We start from the raw sequence: 12,410 nt of genomic DNA, 5'->3' as shown, positions 1-12,410 counted from the left end.
TTTTCAACCACGAAGGTTATATCGCGACGGGGAAAGGGGGGAGATGGGATAGAGCCACTTGTCAATTGTTTCTTGTTCACAAAAGCACTTATCAAAAATTTGCTCCAGGGGCTTGCAACGTAGTACAATATATTACCTTACTGGGAGAATGCAAGTTTCCAGTACATAGGACTTAACATTTTTTTTTCTCAATGCTTGTGTTTCGATACTAAAAATGCTACCTGGGAGAGCTGCAGGTAGAACCGACTATTCATGTTTTTACCCAGAATGCATTTAGTCCACACGTGTGTGCAGCAATGTGTCATGCCTAAAATGTAAAAGTGCCTCATCCATGAAATTGGCAGCCAGATTGCCTCCTTCGTAAAATACACAAGAACACTGCCTTAAATGTGAAATGACCTTCCAATTTTGCTGAATTCATGAACAACAGCTTAGAGTTAGAGCAAACTCACGTTTAAAGGCACACACTCCTTCTCGTGAAAACAGTTCGGTTCACGATCCCAGATCTGGCCAGGTATTTGCATGGGATCATAGCATCCCTCCAATTGGTTTTATGCCAAAAATAATCACCCCGACAGCTTGCTGTGGTGAGTAGGCATTGTTTGATTGTTTAATGAAATCATTTCATCAAAAAATGCCCACCGTGCACAGAGCGCACCCAGGCTGTTCATTTCTGGTATATGACTAAGTAGAGGGATGGTCCATATCACATGTTAAGCAGAACACTGGAATTAAGCAGCATGTTATCTATGTCATGAATTAAGCAATCTGATGCCCGTTTCACGAATGAGGCAATTTTCCATTTGAGGCATGACGTACAAATTCTTTGTCATGGGACAACTTTAAAAAAAAATTCAGACACCACAAAGACTTGACAAAAATAGAGAGGAAAAAGGTTTGGCTGTAAACTTGCATGCTCACAACGCATTTCAGGCACAGAACATTTTGAAACTTAAAACCCACTGGAACACTTTTCTATGTCTATTGTTTAACCAGATGGTCTCTTTAGTAGTCACTCTCATGATTTTGCAGATTTGTTTCTATGCAAATGCCAAATACCTACTTCGTTATGACGCGCAAATACTTGTAATAGAACACATGTGAGCATGCAGGCAGAGAGAAAGAGAATAGGATGCTTAGATTGGAGAATAGAATGCTTAGATTGGAGAGTAGAATGCTTAGATTGGAGAGTAGAATGCTTAGAGCCAGATTCAGAAACACAGGTAAAGTTTGCTTTTACATGCAGTCTTACAACATAAAAGAAAAAAGTTTCACACACAACACCGAATGAGTTTTTAAAAGCTATTTTAATTCACACATTTTCTCGCCGAGCCAATCAATACATTCAAATCCTTTCACATCTTTCAAAACTGTTTCGTAATATCATCAGACAAGAGAGTGAGACTGACAGAACAGACAGCTTTAGGAAAATGCAAGAGTGAAGCTGAGATGTACCTATTCCTTCCTCCTTTCCCCCAAATCTAGTCATTTCAGTTAGTACCGCAATTTTATTTTTGAACTCTAAGGCAACACTTTTTTCCTCAATACCGACCGATGTGTCTCATATTTGGTTGCATTTCATGAATGCGACTAATCGGGTCTACCGTGCACTGTTAACATACACTGCTATTACAACCTCAATCTTCTGTATCTGACCTGCTTTAAGACAACCAAATAGGACATTAAAAATATTACATGCCTTCTGCTTGGTAGCGCCAACATCTTTTTTGTTCCAAAAGTCAGTAAGTGCGCCTTAAAATTGGTAGCGTTGGATATTTGATGTTAAATATCAATTTTAAGAGAAGTCAAGCCACAATTATCCATGCATAGCTGCATTGTATAGACAATAACTAATCTTATGACTTATGTTGCCTTATCTGAAAATTACGGTACATGCACTGTCTTTATTTCTAATAATCTGTTCCAAAGACGAACAGTTACTGCCTTTGTTAAACGGAAGAAAAACTCTGTATTTCACTTCACTCTGCCGTTTCATGAGAGCGACTTCATCTAAAGACCATCTGATAAAAAAGGCGCGTATATGGCTAAAACATTTTTGTTGATCACAAACCTCAGTAATAACAATCACATTTTGGTTTGACGATGTAGTTGGGTCAGTTTCATTAAAACAAAACACAAAGCTCAGAATAAGATTCAAAAGCATCATTCTGCAAACAACTTCACAGAAAAAAAGGATAACTGGCTGTCTAAATACCCAATGGGTCATGGCGCAAGATTTGAAAAAAATGGACATTTGTACATCACTACAACTCAAACCATTCTGGCAGTAAAAGATGTGAAGGCACAGTTTTTAATCGTACCACCCATCTGAGTTAAAATTGTTCACATCTTCAAATCCGTCCGTTTTGTTTGTAAAAACAAGCGGGTGTCACCTTTCTTCAGAATCACCATGGCAATAGCATCCTTCCATTTAGACACATACCAATAAATAAATAAATAAATAACAATTTTTTTTAAATTTTTAACGCACACACACAAACCTGGCTGCTTTCTGTGTCAGTAACAAAATTCGTTCAGCCAAAAACAAAAAAAACAAAAACTCTGTAAAGGAAGCGGCCACATTTCTGATATTTGGTATGTGTCCAACTGGAAGGATGCTCTTAATTTATTTATTTATTTGGTGTTTAACGTCGTTTTCAACCGTTCAAGGTTATATCGCGACGGAGAGAAGGGGGGTGATGGGATAGAGCCACTTGTCAATTGTTTCTTGTTCACAAAAGCACTAATCAAAAATGTGCTCCAGGGGCTTGCAACGTAGTACAATATACCTTACTGGGAGAATGCAAGTTTTCAGTACAAAGGACTTACATTTCTTACATACTGCTTGACTAAAATCTTTACAACAAGAAGAGCAAACGCTCGATCGAGTCACTTTCGCAGTTCTGAATATTATATGAGGCATCAGATGGACAGGAAGAAATTGCTATTCACAACACAATGCATACCTGAAGCATACCTGTGACCTTGAAAAAGGTCAAAGGTCACCAAAGCAGACGTCAAAGTGTAGAGGTCACTGGGAGTCACGTTCACATAAAATTTGAGCCCGGTCACTTTTATAGTTTCCGAGAAAAGCCCAACATTAAGTTGTGTGTTGCCGAACAGAAAAGGCTAGTTATCTCCCTTGTTTTTCTGATAACGTTCGTAAAAGGCTACAGATGTAAATACTTTGATGTAAAGAATAATCCTACAAAGTTTCAATCACATCCGATGAACTTTGTCAAAGATATAAAATGTCTAATTTTTCCTTTGACGCTGACCTGTGACCTTGAAAAAGGTCAAAGGTCAACGAAACCATCGTTAAAGTGTAGAGGTCATTGGAGGTCACGACTAAACAAAATATGAGCCCGATCGCTTTGATAGTTTCCGAGAAAAGTCCAACGTTAAGGTGGTGTCTACGGACGGCCGGCCGGACGGACGGCCGGCCGGACGGACAGACTAACACTGACCGATTACATAGAGTCACATTTTCTCAAGTGACTCAAAAATTGACTATATTCTATACAAGAAACACTTAACAAGGGTAACAGGAGAAACAGAATCCGTTAGTCGCCTCTTACGACATGCTGGGGAGCATCGGGTAAATTCTTTCTCGTCCCAACCAATATGGGACTCCCTCTAACCCATGGGGGGTATGCTCTTAATGCCACGTAAAAGCATGGTTAGATCTGCACTGGTGTACATCATCGTTCACACAGTAAAAAGTGTCTCTAAGATCACACCACCAATTCCTGATTTTACATGTCAGACCAAGTTTGTCTGATCTGATTTTTTTGAGCAAATGATAAAAATGGTACTGGGCCTTCAAAGCATCTTCTCTGGTATTCTGAAAAATTCAGCACAAATGTGCATGAAGAAAAAAATATATCGAGGCAAGATGCAAGTTCCAATAAGCATCTGTAAGAATGTTACGTCAAGCCTCACTACCAGTATTGTTCTTTCTTTCTTTCTTTCTTTATTTGGTGTTTAACGTCGTTTTCAACCACAAAGGTTATATCGCGACGGGGAAAGGGGGAGAGATGGGAACCAGTATCGTTATCAAGATGCGAACCTCTCACATGGTTTAGCATAAAGCAAGAGATAAAGATATATAAACCAAAGTCACATTAAGTAGTTTTGAAATGCAACACACAAAATGAGGAAACATCAAGCAGTAGACAAGCAGAGCCTCCTGCCTGGTTAGTACACAAAGCAAACAAATTTGATGAATTTGTCAGTTGTCGACTTGTCCCTCAAAATGCACTCACCAAAAGTTACGCAGAAGACAGCGAAAGAAATGTACATATTAGGCAATGAAGTAGTCAGCATCGCGAAAGAATTGTACATATTAGGCAATGAAGTAGTCAGCATCATGCAATATCAAAATCAAAATCCACAAAAATGTATGTACAATTCAATCCAGTGACATTTCAAAGGAAAAAGAGACTCCTTTGCAAACTTTCAAGAGACAATAACACCGCAGCCAAGGCAAAAAGAGACATCTTCCTTTCCGAACAAATGTCACACAAAAAGATTATGGCAAGAGGAATAATTATGCTCACTGACAGCAACACAAGCATGGAGAAGGAAAAAAAGATATATATTTGGGACTGTACATGCAGATCTTGGTTTCAACGATAATTTGTTTTTTGGAAGTTCAAACACTCTGCCCATCTGTATCACTGATGCACTGAACTCTCAGTATTTTGTCTTCAGATTGTCACGACATACCATCAAATTACGCAACTTCCTGTTCTCAAACAAACATTCATCATGCACACATTCACTTGCACATGCACTTCATGTACGGAAAATGTAAGTATTGTCCAAAAGCTTCTTTTCTGATTGTTATGTATACCTTAAGAGATATGGAAGAGGGGAGCTAGACAAAGAGAGAGAGGGTGTTAACCAGTCTAGAAAAAAAGCAAATTTATGTACCTTACTGACGTTTTGGGTGTCTAACATGTAGCTTAAAACATGTGCAGATAAAAAGTGCTACACCAATGGAAGAGGCTGCATACCCATTACTGACCGACACTAGATTTGAATGAACAAATTTGTTTCTCAAAAACTCTACTTTCACACCACAAAAAATAGTTTGGTGAAAGAGGCTATCCTATCCTATCCTATCTCAAAAGTATCATGGTGCTTTTTCTTGTGTGAAAAAAAGGTAAAATAAACAAGAATACTAACGATTAGTTCATGATAAAGTTAAAACGAATACAGCCGTTCACAAGCAAAAGCCATATATTACAAGCAACAAGAAAAAGATAAGTATTTGATGAGATATCTCAGAACATAGTACCGTTTCACTCAGCATGAGAGCATGTATTACTTGAGCAGCAACAACAACAAGTTTGCATCAGGGTTGGCAATTTGCATAAGTTCTGGCATGGCACACAAGCAAAATTATTGTTTAAAAAAAAAGTTCCACATTAGGCCAAAAAAAAAAAAGGTCTGTTTACAGTAACATAGGCCAAAAAAATAGGGTCGGTAGGTCGGGATTGTTTTTTTTTTTTTCTTTCCAAAAAACCATATTTTTACGTTATTTTGCAAAAAAAACCAAGATTTTTTTTTTCTTCCCCCAAATGCCCAAAAAAAGTCTAGGGTCGCGCGAAAAAAATAGGGTCGGTCGGGTTACCGTAAACAGACCTTTTTTTTTTTTTGGCCTTAATAAATAAATGTTGAAAGAAAGAAAGCAGTTTTACCCATGTTGAATATAATTTATATATTTTCTCCAAAGCAACACTCCTCCCCCCTTCTCAAATAAACCTGTCAAAAAATACAAAAAATAATGCGATGTTTGACCCCCCCCATCCGATAAATTTGTCACACTAATAATTTCTGCTCAATCTATTAGAACAAAAAACTAAGCAAGGGATAAACTGAACCCTAAATAAAAAATAAATTGAAAATTTTTTTCCCCTTAAAATCTGTATGAAATAACCGATTTGGGAGGGGGGGCGGATTGGCTTGAAGGGGAGCAATCGACGATGTTGGGGTTTGTATGGGTTGTGAAAGAGTGAATACCCTTGCTTTTGGGAGACAAATGTGCTCCTGGTGCGTCGTTTTTCAGTCACTGCCATCGCTAGTGATTGGCCCGTGGGTTGTTTGTCTCACAAAAAGCAAGGGTATTCACTCTTTCACGATGAGTTATTTTCTATTACATTGTACCTCCAACTACAAAAAAATGTCTTGCATATATACACCTAAGAAACTCGGGACATTCCAGAACTTTTGAGGGAGATCAAGTCATGATGCGGCAATAAAGTGCAACTCTAGTCATCGTTGTAAGCATTTGTAAATGTAGATGAACAGTCATGCTTGCCTCAGCTAATATGTTAGTTGTACAATAAAGACAAACTCGTTCAAATGCAAAAGGTAAACAAGTACACGTTTCTGAGAAATGTCACATTAAATAAAACAGTATTTACAAAATATACACTGGAAAGATTGTATAGTAATGACTGCTCATCTATTGAAAGATGTATGACACACCTATTCCAGGGGGAATAAATCAGGCAAGATGAAGCTCTGTATCAGTGTACAGTGGCACACCCCTTTTAAGACCCCCCCAATTTAACCCCCCTCCTTTTTAAAACTTGTTTTTCATACTTTCTGTTCAAAACCTGTGTAAATGTACCCCCATTTTAAGACTCCCTCCTTTGTAAGACTAATTTTCTCACATTTGTGGAGGTCTAAAAAGGGGGTTTCACTGTATACAGTGTTTGTTTCCCGCACTCTGTTGCAGTCAAAGGTATCACCTTCATTCCTGGGTGGACACTATTGTACATCTTCAAAGATCCATCCAGGTGTTTGTTTGTTTGTTTGTTTGCTTAACGCCCAGCCGACCACGAAGGGCCATATCAGGGCGGTGCTGCTTTGACATATAACGTGCGCCACACACAAGACAGAAGTCGCAGCACAGGCTTCATGTCTCACCCAGTCACATTATTCTGACACCGGACCAACCAGTCCTAGCACTAACCCCATAATGCCACCATCCAGGTGTTAACACAGACTAACAACACACTTTCACTTTGACACGCACCAACATCTGGCTCCTCTCTGTGTGGAGTAGGAATTTTTGCGAAATCAATTTAAACTGACACCGATATCAACCTGTGAAATTAATGCAGCAACTTCTTCTTCTACGTTCGTGGGCTGAAACTCCCACGTACACTCGTGTTTTTTGCACGAGCGGAATTTTACATGTATGACCGTTTTTTACCCCGCCATTTAGGCAGCCATATGCCGTTTTCGGAGGAAGCATGCTGGGTATTTTCGTGTTTCTATAACCCACCAAATTCCGACATGGATTGCAGGATCTTTTTCGTGCGCACTTGGTCTTGTGCTTGCGTGTACACACGGGGGTGTTCGGACACAGAGGAGAGTCTGCACACAAAGTTGACTCTGAGAAATAAATCTCTCGCCGAACGTGGGGACGAACTCACGCTGACAGCGGCCAACTGGATACAAATCCAGCGCGCTACCGACTGAGCTACATCCCCGCCCTAATTGAGTAAGAAATCCCCAGTGCACAAGAAGCAGCAAGGCTGTTGAATCTTAGCGTGTGTCAGTGAAAGGATGCGCAGATCACATGTAAAAGTCTGGGCACAACTGTGGTGGTGAAAAGGATGGCATCTCAAAAGATGATGGGCCATCCCATCCGCTTAATTTTAATGTCTCAGATTAGTCCGACGACGATTAACATTTGTTGAACTTTTACAAACTGAAAGAACATTTTCACTGCCCATCCAGGTGGAAGAAAGAGACTTCTGCAAGTGTCAGAAATGTGCACACAGTAAAAGCTACAGTTGAACTCTCCAAAAATCTGATAAAATCAGGTCTTAAAGTAGAGGTACATTTTCAGAGGCTATGAACAGAAAATCTCCCCCTAAAAAAGCAAGGTCTTAAAAGAGAGGAAGTCTTAAATTGGTGGGTCTTAAAGGGAGGGTTCTACTGTACGATGAGGGAGATGTCCAGCCAGGTGTATCCATACCCTTAAAAGTCAGCCTTGTTCACACACAAAAACTGTCTTCAATCATTACTTTCACAATCTTTCTTCGTGAGCCCTCATTCCTCTGCAGAAAAAAAATGTGTACAATAACCATGGCTGAATTGAACGCGAGTTCAGTGATTATTTTGTGTTCAACTCTTTTCAGAAATGACGCACACAAGCAGGCAAAGAATTGGTTGAAACTAACACAATTCGAAAGATTTGTGTGCATTAAATATCCTCACACACACACAGCTCTGTACCCTTTGGGAAGCAGGCTAATAAACAAACAATACATTTCTTAAAATATGGTTAAAAGACAGATTTTTAAACATATGGGATGTCTGGCAGCAACTAATACATAAAATATTCAAAATAAGTTAGCATTTGGCAACGACAAACCCTTTTCTCTCTACATATACCCGTACATGGCATAAATATTATATACACTTAAATTATTCACATCATTAAAAAGAGGGGGAGGGTTGTTGTGGGGGATGGGGAAAAAGGGGAACAGCTGATGTACCAAACATGCTCAGTTTTTCCTGTTTTTTCTCCTTCTTGAAGGTATCAGAAACTCAGGAAAACTACCAGGAAAGATGTATTCAAGGCAGGATTTCCTGATGGGTTGTGTTTCATCCACGCTTACAGAAAACTGACTCTTTTAGGGTGAACTTTTTCTGATTGCGTTAAGATGTAGGTTTGAAGACTGGCCACAACACTAACCCTAGCCCGATACAATTCCTCTCCTCGTCTTTTTCAAGCATAACATCATCAAAACAAAAACTTTACATGCAGGATCTTCCTGATCTTCCAATCGCTTTCAACAAAGCAGGCACCAAGAGAATCCATAACAGTGTGTTTTACTCGCCTATGAAAGCTGAAGAATGTCTGTTTTGTAAGTGAAACAACAAAATCCTTCACAGAATGCCCACCATTCATCTCAATGATTTTTTTATGAGAACAAGGGAGGTGACACACATACAAAATAACAAACAAACAACAAGAAGCAACAAAAGAAAACTCGTCTCACTGGATGGAGGGGGGAGGAAGAAAAGGGCTGGGATTTCAACATTGTTTTTCCCCTTCTTACACAAACATGAATAAATAACTTATGCACAAACAGCTTTAAACCAGAAGGACCAGAATTTTGACCAAAGTGTGATCGATGAAAGTGTAGTGTCTAGTGAAGACTAGCCGTTTTGATTGGTACACTTATCACAGAAACAGCTCACTGGAATTACACAACAAATCCTAAAATCTGTGCTACACTTAGACACAAAATCTCTGTGTAAATCTGGAACTAATCGCTCTTATTACCATTGCCACTCTGAACTGTCTCTACGGCATGAAAAGCCTATCTTCTTCTGTTCAACAATCAGCAACCACAAGGCTTACATTAACGCATGATTTTGTGTGTATCCAACGCATCTGAAAACTCGCTTACGCAATCCTTATGGCTTTTGCAAAATGATGTGCCGCTCTTTCTCCAATGCTAATCCTGCGTGGAAAAATGCAAACCCTTGACTATCAGACATATTAAATATTCAGCTGGTATTCTGTGATTATTGAATCTTTTTCAATGAAAACAACTCTTTTACAAAAGGTTATTCCGACGTGCAAATGTCAGTACGCACAAGTATTTCTCTGTGGCACATTCGTTCTCAGTCGCTGTGTATGCCTCATTCTTTTTTTTTTCTTTTTTTTTTTTAAAGCTAGCACACTCCTTGCATTCAGTTATTAACACAGTTGATCAACTCCATGCACTCAATTACGTCACTCAGTAACAAGTTTTTACTTCAGTCAGCTGAAAATAAACACCTCTTCCAGAAAATCTACCATTCTGCTATGTTTCAAATTAACAATGAACAGGTTCAGGTTGCCGTTTGTGACACAACTACCAGGTGCATTTTAAAAGTCGGCCTTGCGGTTAGAGGTAATACAGAACTGCGGCAGCAAATGTCTAAAATGAGGTAAGTTAAAGATACCTTCCTTCAAACCGCAAGCCATCTTGTAAACCACAACAGTATTTTTCGAGCTTTCACATGGAATAAGAGCATTTTTCAACTTGGATACCTAAGATAGAAAAAGAAAAAAAAAATACCAAAGCCTGACATCTTCCTGTACAGGCTTTGCTTTTGGAGGGCTGAATTCATTTGGCAGATTACCAAAGGTGTCGGTTACAAAATTCATTCAGAAACTTCTTCTGTGCTCCCGGCATTCAGAAACAAATTCTCACTGTGTGCAGAAAGCAGCCAGACTGCTGATTAGTGGTGACTGTGCAAGTGACAGGACATTCTTGTCATGCAGAAGGCTGGGCAGATCTACTGTGGTTTACAAGATTCTTTATGCAGGAAGGAATGTATTTTTAAGTAGTGAGGCCTAAAATGTCAAATATGACACACACACACTCACACACAAAATCCTTTCAAATTTGAATGTAGCGTTACTTTTGTCTTCACAGTAGCCCGTGTTTTTGTTTTTTCCCACCCAAAGTATCGTACAGGGAAACAACAATGTTCTATCACAAAGTTACACACTTTGGAATGCGTCCTTTTACCCAACAGATATAACATATTTTCTCAACACAAAAAGATACACGCAAACACATGCCCTCAACTCTGACACGGACTGGCAGCCTGTTATAAAATATCTTTGGTATATATCTTGCGCCAACACACTACATGACAAACAAGCACAAGAATGCCCATTAAAAGTTATTACACCCTGTGCAAAATATCTCCCCAGCACCTGAGAATAATTCAGACGGGGGCAAGTACAATATAGGTCAACTTTCAGCAGTGCACAGCAAATCAAAGTCATTATTACTGGGAAATAAATATATGTACAAAACAATACTGAATTTGCTCACCGACGCACCAGTGAAAGAAAAACCTATCTAACTTAATCCAGGAGATAAAAAGGATGAAGCACAACCCAACCCTTCCATGCGGAAAAAAAAGGCAGCATAATAAATAAAGATTCAAAAGAAAAATGCTAGTACAGTGGCCTGCCCTCCGTACAGGGAGAACAGGCTCCCACGTTATCAATTCTTTCGCCCGTTGCGCTTTCCCCTCCTTCGCCCGGCAGAGCCCGCCACACTGTCGGAGGCCACGCAGGGCGAGAGCACGACCCCTCCCCGACCCTTGCCGGTCTTACGCGTGGGGATGTCCATAGGGCAGGTCTGCTTGACGGGGATGGTATCGCACTCGGAGATGTTGAGCCACGGCAGGGGGTTACAGAAGACAGGGCTCTGTTTCCTGCCGGGAATGTTGACGGGGCTGCTGCGATTGCTGTCCGAGTGTGGCAGGGACACTCCGTTGGTCTGAAAGGGAGCAAAAACGGACCCTACGTTACAGGACCCTGGGGGGAAGGGAAGCTCGTTAGCGAACTCCTCATTAGAGGGGGAGGAAGGATTTGACTTTGACCTGCTAGGGTGGCCGCCCGTGGTGTCCATCTCCTCAAAGTCGCCAGCGTGGCCGTTGAGTCGGCTGTGGGACATGTTGCTGACGCCTGTCGCTGAGATTCCCTCCGTCATCATGGGGCTGCGGGAGCTGGAGCTGTACTGTCTTAACAGTCAAACACACACATTCATGAGCTGTGTCAACCACACAAACACCAGCTGTACTGTCTGTTAACAGTCAAACACACACATTCATGAGCTGTGTCAACCACACAAACACCAGCTGTACTGTCTGTTAACAGTCAAACACACACATTCATGAGCTGTGTCAACCACACAAACACCAGCTGTACTGTCTGTTAACAGTCAAACACACACATTCATGAGCTGTGTCAACCACACAAACACCAGCTGTACTGTCTGTTAACAGTCAAACACACACATTCATGAGCTGTGTCAACCACACAAACACCAGCTGTACTGTCTGTTAACAGTCAAACACACACATTCATGAGCTGTGTCAACCACACAAACACCAGCTGTACTGTCTGTTAACAGTCAAACACACACATTCATGAGCTGTGTCAACCACACAAACACCAGCTGTACTGTCTGTTAACAGTCAAATGCACACATTCATGAGCCATGTCACACAACACTTATGGGCTACAAGTACATGTATTTCTACTTGGAACAGACAAGAAGGCAAATGCAGCCCCCCCGGACAAAATTGTGAACAAATTGGGCATGTGCATTGACATCTCAGAATCGCTGTATCATCTGTGCTCAACAAGCTATGCCTAGCATAACAATCTTCTTGCCTTCATCCTCAGACAACTCACTGCAAAAGACTGCATGCTAATTTAAACAAGCATGAAGTACAAAACGCTACTGACCTCATATAGCGTTTGCGGGGAGAGCGTGGTTCCACCCACATGCTGTTGTTCATATCCTCCATCACCGAGGGAGCGACGTAGGTAAAACCCTGGAAAAACAAACAGCAACATTTTT

General features: G+C 40.4%; 1 protein-coding gene across 3 annotated transcripts in view; it reads right to left on the bottom strand.

Annotated features, from left to right (window-relative positions):
• Nucleotides 1–12,410, bottom strand: part of LOC138975741 (ribosomal protein S6 kinase beta-1-like) — a 54,380-nt gene that overhangs the window by 14,649 nt on the left and 27,321 nt on the right. For 2 of the 3 annotated variants that reach the window (XM_070348489.1, XM_070348490.1), the window contains exons 15-16: nt 12,296–12,384; nt 11,425–11,565 (exon numbers count right to left, since the gene is read on the bottom strand). In XM_070348489.1, the coding sequence (XP_070204590.1) occupies nt 11,425–11,565; nt 12,296–12,384 (230 nt within the window). Of the gene's footprint in view, nt 1–1,288; nt 11,566–12,295; nt 12,385–12,410 lie in introns of those variants that run through there. The other variant, XM_070348488.1, reaches the window with a different exon arrangement.

The sequence above is a fragment of the Littorina saxatilis genome, linkage group LG9 (assembly GCF_037325665.1).
Source record: "Littorina saxatilis isolate snail1 linkage group LG9, US_GU_Lsax_2.0, whole genome shotgun sequence".
Taxonomy (NCBI): domain Eukaryota; kingdom Metazoa; phylum Mollusca; class Gastropoda; order Littorinimorpha; family Littorinidae; genus Littorina; species Littorina saxatilis.
The sequence above is the reverse complement of the archived record's forward strand: the minus strand, read 5'-3'. Positions and strand labels throughout refer to the sequence as shown.